Source organism: Astatotilapia calliptera, chromosome 1 (genome assembly GCF_900246225.1).
Source record: "Astatotilapia calliptera chromosome 1, fAstCal1.2, whole genome shotgun sequence".
Taxonomy (NCBI): domain Eukaryota; kingdom Metazoa; phylum Chordata; class Actinopteri; order Cichliformes; family Cichlidae; genus Astatotilapia; species Astatotilapia calliptera.
The window spans coordinates 12476060-12489563 of NC_039302.1; the positions used below are offsets into that span (position 1 = coordinate 12476060).

The following is a 13504-nucleotide window of genomic DNA, read 5'->3' on the forward strand; positions in this document are numbered from 1 at the left end:
TGTATTACGCTCTGACACTCCTTCTCTTAGACACTCGCGTCCTCCTCCTCCTCACTGCAGGAAGTAATTGTAGCAAAACACACACACACAAGCACACACGCAGAATCCTGACTAATCACAAGGTCTTTGAGTCAGAAGTGTTGTGATCCAGTTCATAAAGGGTTTAGCCTCTAGAGTGCAACACTAGCACATCAGTCAGATCGACTCTTAATAAAGAAGCTGGATCTGGAGGTCTCACAGCCAGCAGTTGTTACCGTCACTCATTGTCGTTGCGGCCTCCCCCTACACATACACACAGATACACTCACACACACACACACACATGCAAGCTAGAGCTTGTACAAACACCCACACACGACCCCAGAATGCATACATGCACACATACTTACAAACTTCCAGACACACACACTCACACGAGCGCGCACACACACATGAGCCAAGGAGCATGGGCAGCAGGGTCATCCTAGCGCCATGCTTCATAAAGGGCGCCGTTACAATAGGTTTACTGTTACTCTGCCAATTGCTGGGATACAATAGGACTGAATGTGCTGGGCTGATGCTTCTCCACTTCTCTCCATTTTTCACTTGATGTCAAGGAAGAAAGACTGAGACGGGACAGCATGTTATCAGAGGACAGCCTTGAAGGTGAGTCGGCTCACTGCAGCATTACACTTGCGTATAATGCTGAGAGAAGAGAGATAGGGGAACAAGATCTCTGAATTTGTAAATATTGATTGGCCTGATACTCATTGAGAATGCTACTTTGTGGTTTAAAGAGTCCCACTGGGTTTAAAAAGCCTGAATATCTCTGAAATGCTAGTGAAGGGCTACAGGTTTTAAAGTCATTTTGAGACATGAGACAGCGAGGTGAGGTGCAGAGGCAGTGATGCTGCAGTACACCTCTCACACAGGACAAACAGCAGGACATGACAGGCTACAAAAGTGGTGTTGGACTGCATCATGTTGAGGAATTCAGAGGAGAGGAGTGAAGTGTGAGACAAGGGAAGAATTAAGCTGAAGGAGGCATGAATTAAATGGCAGAGGCTACTGGAAAATATGGATCACAACACAAAGAACTTGGGAGAAGAGAGCCAATGAAAGACAAAAGGAGAAGAGGCATTAAGGGGTGAGAGGGTTTGCTGTAAGAGGAGTGGAGGTGGGGTTTAACTCGGGGTGGCAGATGGGTCTCACAGATTCAGAAGGGGTGTGGTGCTGAATTGTGAGATTCCTCTAACTTAGGACATGCGGGGATATCTGCACTGCAGCTGTCAATAGTTCAACACCTACTCAGCCACACCCCTCCTCCCCTTCTATTACACACACACACACACACACTGATCATATTTCATATCTTGCGATAGGCCTGGTTTTCATCGTGAGTTAATCGTCAAGCTGGAAAATTCTTGTGAGACAGTGACACTGACTCATGTTCTCTGAGTCGCTGTGTTAAATATTAACATAACTTCTGTTATAGAGCCCACAGAATAGAGTTTTGAAGGATTTATTTGCTCATGGCGTGCCCTGTCTGCACTTTATTATTCCTCTCCACACACAATTTCAGCGATCCCATTTGGCTGTAGCTTAATTCTAGCCTATTACACTGTAGCAGCATTGTAATGAGGGTATAAACAATCTCATATTTCAAATCCAGAGTGACAAGGTGCGCCGCCAGGGCCTCACAGAGAACAACAACATTTTTAAAAGCACAGAGACTTCAAGGGGATGGCCTAACAGAGAGAAAGAGAGTACATTCAAAAGCAACACTAGTTTGCTATCATTAGCTCATAACAAAATGGCATAGCTTAATATGAAGTATTAAGCCACATTTAATGCTTCATTAGAACAGAATGTTGTACTTTTACTTCAGTTTCAAATTTACAAGCAATCTAGCCTTAACAAGAAAGTCACTCACACTTACATAACACAAACACGACTATTTTTTAAAGGCCATTCATACTACAGAAACACTGTAGCTGATGCAAGGTGGAGCTAATTTTACCTACTTTATATACATATATATATATATTTTTTTTAAAGTAGAAAAGACATTCAATTACACATTTGTCACGCCTGAATCTGTGATGTCCTGTAAGATTTTACCTCCTGATATTAAAGGGGAAGTACGCATTTAGCTTGAAATAATAAGCTAATTATTTCTAGGAGAAAAATAGGCCTTTTTAATATTTTTATTTACCTATTAATTTATTTGCAATGCCGTTTATTTTTGGCTTCACGTTACTTTTAACTAAGAATTCCTATTTCCTATCTTATTCCTTACTAATACACAGACACAGACGGTGGGAACAAACCTGATTCATTAACGAACAGCTAAATAAGAAGGGGAGACATCAGCTAGCGGTTTGCTTGCGGTTTGTTTTCTCCTCGCGCCCGCCTCGCGTTCTCACCTGGACGGAAGTTGACTTAAAAAGGCAGGGCAGGTAGAGGCAGCCCCTCACCTCCTCCTCCTCCTCCTCTATCCAGGTGGTGGAAAGCAAACTCCTCTCTTATTGTAGCCTACGTTTGGCTGAAGAGAGGAGCCATGACGCTGGATAGGCTTCTCTCCTGTTAACGCGCTATGAAATAACCTGAAACATTCACCTTGTGTTTCTTATCAACCAGTAACCTCACGGACTCATGGGGCTTCTACTGCTGAGCCTGATTCTCCGGTACTGGATCAACGCCGTGGAGGGTAAGCTGAAGTCCTGGCTTTCTTTTTAAAAGCTCATTTGCAAAGTAGTAGTCACTCAAGAGCAAGTCAACAATGCTGTCTTGGCACTGAAGAGTGGTTGGGATGTTTTATTGTGAGAAGGTATTAAAATTTGAAACCAAGAATTATGTTACATTTACTACACTGGACTACACATTTACTACTACTAAGGATTAGAATAAACACACAGATTAAAATAATCATATCAATAAGTAAATAAAAATGACACCATAAATGCAGACTTTTTCTAGTGTTGGACTCTGGTCTGTGCTGACAACCCTTACCTGTTTATCTGCTGTGCAGCAGGTTTGTGTTCAGCCGGCAGTACTGTGACTTGTGACGACTGTCTGCAACTCAGCCCCCAGTGCGCCTGGTGCACACAGGAGGTGAGCAGCTATACGAGAAGACAGTCACATTTAAAGTGAAGTGATTTTTTGCAAAATATCTTCTCGTGTTTGATTTACATGATGACGCTGATGACAAAGTAATAATCTTTATGGCCTGCTGTAAAACAGCCTGCAAACTGAGGTTGCTACTTGTCACATGTTCCCCTTTGTTTGTCAGAATTTCACAGACTGGTTTTCAGTCACACAAAGATGTGACACACTGGATGTCTTACTGGAAAAGGGATGTGCCAGGGACCTGCTGCAGTTCCCTGTTTCCAAACACCAGATCCTCCAGGATCAGCCACTTGGGAAGAAGATGGGCAGCACTAATAGCACACAGATATTCCCTCAAAAAATGTCCCTCAAGCTCCGACCTGGTATGCAGTCGGACATCTTCTGAAGTGACGATTTGTCTTCTGAAGCAGTTTTTTGAGTTCAGAGAGATAAAACGTGGCCTGATTTTGTTTCTCGCACAGGCAGTGAGGTGACCTTCCAGGTGAAGGTTCAACACAAAGAGGACTATCCTGTGGACATGTACTACCTGATGGACCTGTCAGCATCCATGATCGACGATCTGAAGATGATCAAAGACTTGGGCTCTACTTTATCAAAAGAAATGGCGAAGCTCACGAGTAAATTTCGAATGGGCTTTGGCTCTTTTGTGGAGAAACCCTTGTTGCCCTTCATCAAGATCACAGAAGAAGAACTGGCCAACCCGTGCAGGTTTACATTAAAATAAAAATCTAAACATGAGTAGAAGTTTGTTTCTTTTTGTTTTTTTAAAATGCTCTGATCTTGTAAATCTGACACTCTTACTCTTCTAACGCTCGCTTTTAATGTCTTGTTACATTACAGCCGTATAGACAACACCTGCTTACCGACGTTTGGCTACAAGCACGTCTTGTCTCTGACGAGCAACACCAGCAAGTTCAACGAGATAATCGCCGTGCAGCATATATCTGCAAACATTGACGACACGGAGTGTGGTTTCGACGCCATCATGCAAGCAGCCGTTTGTGGGGTAACATTTCCCATTTCAAGGTTCCAAAGATGCCGGCCGTTCGTTTGTGACGCCACCTCGCCAACTGTTTTTTTCAGAGCAGCTGTGTGTCTCCTGCTAGGACAAGATCGGCTGGAGGAACGACTCCATGCGTTTGCTGGTGTTTGTCAGCGATGGCAACTCACACTTCGGGATGGACAGCAGGCTGGCCGGTATTGTGATTCCCAATGACGGGCAGTGTCACCTGGATGCCAACAATGAATACTCAAAGTCCACAGTGCATGTAAAACCTGATTTTATCATTTGATTCATCTAGGATTATTATTTTTCATTATTATTTGGCTTTCTCCTCTAACACTGTGGTAACTCATGGTAAATAATCACCTGAAACCTCTTAGAAATGTAACCTTTTTTTTTTCAGGAATATCCAACTCTTGGTCAGCTGATTGATAAGCTGGTGGACAACAACATCTTGCTGATATTTGCAGTGACAGAAGACCAGAAAGACAACTACATGGTAACAGCTCCCTAGTTTTTTTTCCCTGTTAGAAGAGATCAAACTAGAGAGCTGAATAACACAAGTGTTTGTGAGGTTAGCATATTTATCTTCTGAGTTGCATTCAACTTGTTACAACTGGCCCCGTTTCTCTTCCACACTCCTTTTCGTACTGTTCTTTTAGGGAAGATGTGTGGTGATGAGCTTCCCGTATTTGTAACAGTGACATTACTGTTTATCTGTTTTTTTTGTTTTGTTTTCTGTGTCTCTTAGAACTATGCAGAGCTCATACCTGGTGCCACTGTTGGAGTCGTGGCGAAAGACTCGCGGAACATCCTGGAACTGATTGTAACAGCATACAAAGTAAATAAAAGGGCCTGATAATCAGGATGTGCTGGCAGAGTGGATGTGTGGCTTTGTGTGTGTGTGTGTGTGTGTGTGTGTGTGTGTGTGTGTGTGTGTGTGTGTGTGTGTGTGTAAAAGTCATAAGACAATTTTTTTTTAAAATCAAGTAATATTTAATGGTGCAGGCACGAAAATGTATCTATAGCAAACTGGTATGTTACTATTTTTATTTTCTCCACCCCTTTGTTATTATTTCTTTTCCTTCTTTTATTCTTTCTTCTATCACATTTTCCCCTCTACCTCCCAACACTCTGCATCAGCATGTTGGCCAGCATGTTTCTGCTTGTCCCAACCGTTTCATCTCCTCGCCCCCTCCAAATCTGATTTGCTCTAAACTTCCCCTCCCTCTCCCGCACACTGCCTCTTTTTTCCTCACTCTTGGTCGTTTTCGTTCTGCCCATCTCATCCACCGTGCGTCGTTTTGTAAATCCCCCTTGGCGGCGATGACTGGTAGTTGTGCAGTCCTCTAATTACTTCATCGGTTGCGTCATTTAAACCCACATTTAGTCTCTGCCGCACTAGCAGAGTCCCTGTCATCACAGTGATTGTAGATGTGGTGCTTAACTGGAACGCAGTGCAAACAGGGGACTATTTAGTGATACTGCACAGGTGATGAGTACTTGCACTCACCTGTAATTCTGATGAGTAACAGCGAAGTCTCTTTAGATGCGTTTTATCTACTTAATCCATCCTCAGCTGGGTGTATCCCATAAGTGCTCCGGTTTTCTTCTTCCTTACCAACACTAAAGCCAGGAAGCACACAATATGCCCTCTGTTAGCAGTCAGACGGGCCGTTACAGAGTTCATTAGTCAGTCAAGCACACTATTTTCTCAAGCTGAGGTTAGCTGTCACACTTTCTTCAGGTGCTTTATACAGTGCAGCGCACCTGGGATGCTGACTCACCCCCCCAAAAAAGAATTAGACATGAGGTGTCAGGTCAGGTCAATGCAGGGTGAAAAGTATAATTCATCTGACAGCGCTGGAAATCCCACTTCATCTTGACTGAACAAAAGGAAAATCTGATTTGATTTTAGTTAACTTAGTTTTGCTTTTTTTTTTTTTTTGCTTTTTTTGAAGGAGAAACCTGATCAGTACCGAGGTGTGCTGCCCATTGTGTTCTCATATGGCTCACAATACACATAATCTGTTTTCCAGGAACTTCGCTCAGAGATTGAACTAGAGGTCCTTGGAGCCACGAAGGAGCTGCACATGTCTTTCACAACCGTTTGCCCTAATGGAACTATCCTCCCTGATCTAAAACGCTGCTCCAACATCAAACCAGGAGAGACGGTGAGTTGCTGTTGTTACAAATTGCTTCATTTTTTAAAATTTTTTGAAGTGCCTTTCATTAAACTATCTCATCAGACAAGAACAGTTATTAACAATTCTAGTGAAACACCAAACATAACATAAAAAATGTAGATATTTAAGATTAAATGTGAACAAAAGTTAAAAGCTTAAAGGAAACTAAACAAAGGCATTAATTCTCACAAGGCATCAGGAGGGCATCATCCCTGGGTCCTGAAGGTAGGAGGGCCCTCTCCTCTAAAGTATACTGGAAGCTCATAATCATGGTGTTATGATGAAGTGGACATACTATAGGAGTTCCACTATGCCCATGGTTCTGTCTTGTGAATCAAAGCCTAGCTTTTATGCAGTGTACATTTTTCCTCACGAACTGAAACAAGGCTAAATCTGTTTTGAGTTTGTGGGAGCTTAGCTGAAGAAAATAGTGTTAGCGTTCATTCCCATGACATCTGACCCCGGATGTTGTCCATGGTGCTGATCAAAACGCTGGAATTATACTAAGAGTATCGATTATTATTGTATGCTATTTTTTGCACTTGGAGCGTGTGTCAGAGAGAGAATGGGATGCTGTGTTTGTTCTGTTGTTGTTACGCCTGTGAAACTAAATAATGGAAGGGACAAAAGACTATTCTAACACACAGACAGTCCTAACAGCTCAAGAGTGTTAGGTCTTTCTGTGTTCGGTCTTTCACTACAACAGTAAAAGCTTAATTTTAGTGTATGCAGAGAACTTTGCAAGACCTGCAGTGGTTTATAAACTTGTAAAAGTATGTAAAAAAAAAATCTATACACAGACTGACAGGTGAAAAATAACACAACGTGCACTCTGCCTCGTCAACATTCATGCCTTAGTTGTACCTGAAGAATTGTTTGGATTGGGTCAGATAGGAATGTGTTGTGTAAATCTGGAAATTTTTAAGTTGTTTTTTGTCAGAGACTAATGTTGATTAGAGGGAGACCTGGTGAATTTGAGGCTTTAGCACTTGTAACTGATAGATCAGACAATATTTCTGAGAGAGAAAAAAAATCAACCAGTTTGTCTGTCAAAACACAAATGCATAAAACACGCTAGGACAGGATAAGAACTTAGATTAGATAAGACTTCATCAATCCCTCGGGTGGCTTCCTCCGGGGGCATGTGCAGAGGAGGGATGGTGGATATATTGGACAAAGTTAAAGATGGAGGAACATAGGAAGATGACAGAAGATTCATGGATGTAGTGAAGGAGGACATGCAGAAGGTTGGTGTAACAGAGGGCGATGCTACAGATACGTGAAATGGAGATAGGTGATCTGCTGTGGCGACCCCTAAAGGAAGCAGCTGAAAGAAGAAGAAGAACGGAGGAACTAGTTTACTTACTTTCACCAACATCAGGGCTTAATGATCTTGTTTAGCTGGTTCAAATCCGAAGTTTTTCCTCTCTCTCTTAGCTGTGCTGTCTAAAACAGATGAAAAAGCCCCCAATTATCAATGGCGTTGCTGTGGGGATTAATAGCGCTGACTTTTCGCAGGCAGAATATTTGCAGTCTGTTCTTAGTTTGATCTTAATTTGATGCCCTCCTTGTTTTTGCTCCTCAGGTAGTGTTCAATGTGTCTGTGGAGCTTCTGGGATGCCTGTCAGGAGTTCGGCACTTTTCCCTCAGACCTGTAGGCCTTCAGGACAGTTTGGAGATAGAAGTGCAGTCCCTTTGTTCCTGTGACTGTGAGCCTCCAAAGTCAGACAGCAGCCAGTGCACTGAAGGCCAGGGGGTTTTCCAGTGCGGCGTGTGCATATGTCAGCCGGGCTTCCTGGGAGCGCAGTGCGAATGCAATGAGGAGAGCACTTTGTTGAGCAACTGCCTCGCAAACAATCAGTCTGAAATATGCAGTGGTCAGGGGCAGTGCTACTGTGGACAGTGTGTGTGTCATGCATCCAGTTTTGGGCGCATCTACGGTCCCTACTGCGAGTGTGACAATTACTCCTGTGTTCTCTTCCGTGGGGAGCTCTGCGGAGGTGAGTAACTTCATGCGAATGCTTCTGACTTATTCATGTGTTTTTGTGGAAAGCCTTTTATTATAAATGAAGATTTCTTGTTTGTAGGCCATGGAGTGTGCGACTGCGGAGAGTGTGTTTGTGAACACGGATGGAAAGGGCAGTACTGTAACTGCAGCACCAGCATGGAGGCGTGCACATCTAAGGATGGCTCACTTTGCAGCGGCAGGGGGAAATGTGTATGTGGCCACTGTGTCTGCACTGTACCCGGAGCATCTGGGGACAAGTGTGAGAAGTGTCCAACCTGTGGAAGCTCCTGTACATCTGCAAGGTGAGAGCGCACTCATTCCATCGCTTCTTTCAGCCGAACGAGGGTGTAATGTCGAGTATTTTGTCAGCGTCACCTCGGTGATTGGTATTTCTTTACCTCAGAGATACAAGATATCGTCTCCTTGCACCGCGTGATCTGTCTGCTCTTTGGAGTTCAGGCATATCAGGTTCTGGTCCTGTTGTTCACATGTGTCTACACCTTCCATGTAACTTCAAAAGATACTAATGTCCCCAACACAGCATTGAGAGATTTCCTTTCTTCATTGTAAAGCAGCTGTCAGGGCCAGGACCATTTGATACTACTCTTACTGTGGAGGGGGGGAACCCGTGATAGAGAGTGAGAGAAGCCTTGGGAAAAAAGCTGATAAGTGACCACAACTGTGATTTCTCCTTTCGCCCCATGTCAGTGATTGAAGCCTCAAGAAATGCTTGCTGCATCATCTTAACCTTTCGTTTTCCTGCTCATTTCAACACTAGGACCTGTGTAGAGTGCCATCTTCAAGATCAGGATGATGCTGAGTCATGTGATCAAAGGTGCAGCGCTACTACAATTTCCATCAATACAACAGGAGGTAAAGGATTCCCTAACTTACCTGTTGTTACTTTACTTTCATTCAGCTTCTTAGTCTAACTCACTGAACTCTAACCGTAACCTAAACTAAACTTACTTACCTAATGGGGTAAATCACTAAATCACCACCTACAAACCTTCCCATTTGTCTCTAGTAATGTCGCTCTACAAGGTGCAATCGATACATTTTCTAACTCTGGCTATAAAAGTCATAAAACCATATCTGCTTTAAGTTCGGCCCTTCCTTATTCAATGTTATCTTGTTGGAAAGCCCCGCAAAGGTTTTCAAGACTACTGTTATTTTTAGATCACTCCTCCACTGAGTCAAAAATGATGACCAAACAGTTTGACTTGCATTTCAGACAAAAGGACAAAGTCACAGTGAGACTAATCTGGCAAGTTGAGCAGGTGGTGTGGCTAAAAAACCCAGTCCTGCCTTTTCAGGGTGTTACATCAGAAAGAGCTAGCTGGTATTTAGGCCTTCCAGGTATTCCTGGTTCAGTAACACAAAACAATTATTCTCTCCCCCAAAGAGAAGGAGGATGTAAGCAGCCTAGTGTCCACAGTTTTCAAGATATCATTTTCAAATATTTTTTTGTGATTGTAGATGCCAGTAACAGCTTGAACTGATTTCATTTTGTTGAAAATCGGGTCAAGGTCACTCAAAATGTGAAAATCAGTAAAAACTATCACCCACAATTTTTTATGGATCATCTTCAAACTTCACAACAATATACTAGGCCTTGGGGGATATGAGTACCTAGGTTGACTAAGCATTTGACCTTGACCTTCATTTGTTTGAGTCCTGTGACACCTTTAAATCCACAGGTCTCTCTGGCCTGATAGTACAATACACTGCAAGCGACGGTATGAAAACTGTGTGAATCCACAGCTAGAAGGACAGCCTGTTGACTGTTGAGAGAAATTGCTTTTTCACTTCTGTTTGGTTACTTTTTGCAATTCATGTTCACAAACTCGCTGTGGGGTAAACGGCAATTTGACACCTAAATCTGTATATCAGACTCTCTTGTATGATGTTCACAAGGAAGAATTTGCAAAACAGGACCTGCTTGCAACTGTCAACGAATGTTTCAAGTCTATGCATGTTAACAATCCTTAGTTACTGGTATTGATTTAAATCAATCAAATAAAGCTGGTTTTTAACTGCCACCAAGAGATACTGGATCTCATGCAGGTTTTAAGTCTATGCAGGTTAACGCCCCTTAGTGGGTAAATAGTAATTAATGAAAGAAAACCTTCAAAACATATATGACATATTTTGAAGAATGGCCAGGAGCAAAATATTTAAAATAGCTTTTTTTAAATGTGCTAAAATGTAGCAACTCCTTAAAACCAAGCAAAATATATTAAAATCAAATAACATCAAGTTTTTGCCTCCCTGTCCTGCAAGGGTTCTTATTCATGGTGGTGCTATCAACACAGAGGCCTGCTAAGTTTCAGCCAGGGTCGCTGCTTTGGAGGAATGCTGACCTCCATTGACTCGGGTGTCTCTGTGAAGTCTGCACCCCCCCTCTCTAACACAACGCCATCCATGTCCTTTTGGGCAGTGTGGAACAATGGGGAACATATTATTTACCTTGTTGTACAGGCAAAGCTATTATGGTGCCTGTGAATAGCCAAAGAACCTGGTCTTCCTTTGTAGAGGAGTTGATTTTAAAGCCGCTGTACTTGTGCAAGCTGAGAGGCATATCTGATTATCACAGAAGATTTTCAAGCTTCAGATGTGAAACACAATGGTTCGGTCCACACACACCAGATTCTAGTCTTAGATAATGAAGTCACACTGACAGCACAACAGAGCAGAGTATATCATCTGACATTCTCAGCACAATGTCAAAGGGAAGATGATAGCCTTACCTTATGGATATGTATGTTCACATTTCCTCACAGATTATGACAAGAGTCCTTCTATGTCGTGCACGTTTATGATGAAGAATGAGTGCTGGGCGTCATTTAAAGTGGTGGAAGGTGAGACGGACACCACTGCCTATGATCTGCAGATGTACGGTAAGCTTGACACCAACGTAGACGACTAAAGTGAAAGATACTCCCGGTGCAAGTCTCATCTCGCTCTCATGTCCTGTCTCAGGATGTCCAGAGCCACCCAACATCCCCATGATTCTTCTCGGGGTCTCCCTTTCTGTCGTCTGTATCGGCCTGATCCTGCTGGGTGTGTGGAAGGTGTTGGTGTCAGTCCATGACCAAAAGGAGGTGGCCAAGTTTGAGGCTGAGAGGGCAAAGGCAAACTGGCAGTCGGTAAGACCGTGGATGACTTCGCTTTTATTCTTTCTAATATCTTTTTGTTGGGCTCAGATGAATAATTAAAAAGCAAAATAATGTATTAGACATTCATTAGATATTCAAAAGGGTGGACAAAGTCTGATGGCGAGGTGTCTCTCATAACTAAACTGTTCCCACTAATATTCACTGACATACATCCCGTGACTCGGTAGCTTGTAGAAACACCTTTGGCAGCAACAAATAGAGAAAAAAATTCTGTGTGACTTTATCAGTCTCTAAGATTGTTGCGGTGGAATTTTTGCCCACTGTTTTTTACAACTGTGCTTCAGGTCATTGGGGCTTGTAGGTATTCATTAATGCACAGTCACCTTTTCCACTCTCTATGTGTTTATACACGTCTCTGGGTTTAATCATTAGTTATTATTAATCTCCGGCTCTCTTCCACAGCATGTCTTTTGTCTTATCTTCCTCCCTTCACCCCAACCGGTCGCGGCAGGTTGGGGCCGCCCCTCCCTGAGCCTGGTTCTGCTGGAGGTTTCTTCCTGCTAAAAGGGAGTTTATCCTTTCCATTGTCGCCTTGCTCATAGGGTATCGTGTGATTGTTGGGGTTTTCTGTGTTGTATTGTAGGGTCTACTTTACAATATAAAGCACCTTGAGGTGACTGGTGTTGTGATTTCGCACTATATAAATAAAATAGAATAGAATAGAATTGAAAAGTTACTGTAACAGCATTTCAGGCAGGTCGAGGTCTGGACTTTGGTTTCAGCCATTCTGTTGTAGATTTACTGATCTACTTGGGCCATCTCTCTGAAACTTTAGCTGTCAGAGAGATGGCATCACATCTGACTCTAGAACACTTTGGTATACAGAAGAGTTCATGGTGGACCCAATGACTGCAAGGTGCCCCGGTCCTGCGACTGCAAACCGAGACCAAATCATCACCCCTCCACCACATTGTTTGACAGTTGGTATGAGGTGTTTGTGCTGATATTCTGTGTTGTTGTTTTTTCCAAATGTGGTGCCGTGCATTACAGCCAAACATCTGCACTTTGGTCTCATCTGTCCACAGGACATTGTTCCAGAAATCGTGTGGTTTGTTCACATGCAACTTTGCAAACCTAAACTGTGCTGCCGTGTTCTTTTTAGAGAGAAAAAGAGGCTTCTACTGCAACCCTTCCATACTTGTTCAGTCTTTTTTTAAACTGTGCTATCATTAACTTTAACATTAAACAAGCTCACTGAGATTTCTGATTTGGGCCAAATGAGCTTCAGGCAGTTTGGAAGGTTTACAGGACTAGTGTGTTGTTGGTTTTGGTCTTTCTGTGGCATCTGTAAAAATCTAAACGTCATTGTGTTCTTTCTTTGTTTTCTTTCAGGGGACCAACCCTCTGTTCAGGAGCTCAACATCTACATACAGAAATGTAACTTATAAAAATGCACAGAAAGAAAAGACTATCACAATGAATCACTACTGATGACGAACTGGATGCGTCTGAGTGCACTTAAGTGTGTGACTTTGTGTGTGTATGAGACAGAGAATAGTTTTTGTACGAATCCCTGTGTTAATTCAGAGATGTCCTAGCACAGTAGACAACACTGTGAACAGACAAACACTGCGAGATGAATTTGCTGCTGTAGAAGTGCACTGTACTGTCAAACACTGGACATTTCTATTGCATGGCCCTACATGTACTGCAACTTGCAACTTGGTAAAGGAGAAGTCTACACTACAAGTGATCTACTACTGAATGAAAATGTATAAATATACAGGTGTAAGAGATGTTTTTTTGGTAATAATGTGTCGATTGTTTTACTGTAAAACAAGGCTGAGCCTTTAATTTTAATAACTGTTGTTCTGAGTTTTTTTTTTTAATGGTATGTGGCACATAATTAAAGTTGGATTTGGCATTTTTGAAATGACTCCTCTGCAATTTGGGTTTTAATTGCAGGTTACAACACAGTTCTCACAAAGAGTGAGCAGACTGATTTGATTTACCTGCAAGAAACAAAATTTAAAATTTATTTTGCTTACAGTGGGATCACACAGTGCTCAGGGTTTCCATT

At 42.5% G+C, this 13504-nt stretch overlaps 1 protein-coding gene across 3 annotated transcripts; it reads left to right on the forward strand.

Moving 5' to 3' along the window:
- Window positions 1-422: 422 nt before the first annotated feature.
- itgb6 (integrin, beta 6) lies at window positions 423-13360 on the forward strand. 3 transcript variants are annotated; one of them, XM_026164729.1, is made up of 16 exons: window positions 423-645; window positions 2620-2689; window positions 3011-3093; window positions 3272-3470; window positions 3570-3816; window positions 3949-4114; window positions 4215-4376; window positions 4515-4610; window positions 4863-4952; window positions 6151-6285; window positions 7883-8297; window positions 8385-8607; window positions 9084-9178; window positions 11089-11205; window positions 11288-11454; window positions 12817-13360. In XM_026164729.1, the coding sequence occupies exons 2-16, from the start codon at window positions 2635-2637 to the stop codon at window positions 12913-12915; spliced, it is 2349 nt and encodes a 782-aa protein (XP_026020514.1). In that variant the 5' UTR covers window positions 423-645; window positions 2620-2634; the 3' UTR covers window positions 12916-13360. The 3 variants fall into 3 exon arrangements, with proteins under 3 accessions (XP_026020514.1, XP_026020505.1, XP_026020523.1); XM_026164720.1 differs by lacking the exon at window positions 423-645 and having other exon boundaries at window positions 2434-2689; XM_026164738.1 differs by lacking the exon at window positions 423-645 and having other exon boundaries at window positions 2434-2689; window positions 3014-3093.
- The last annotated feature ends 144 nt before the right edge of the window (window positions 13361-13504 follow it).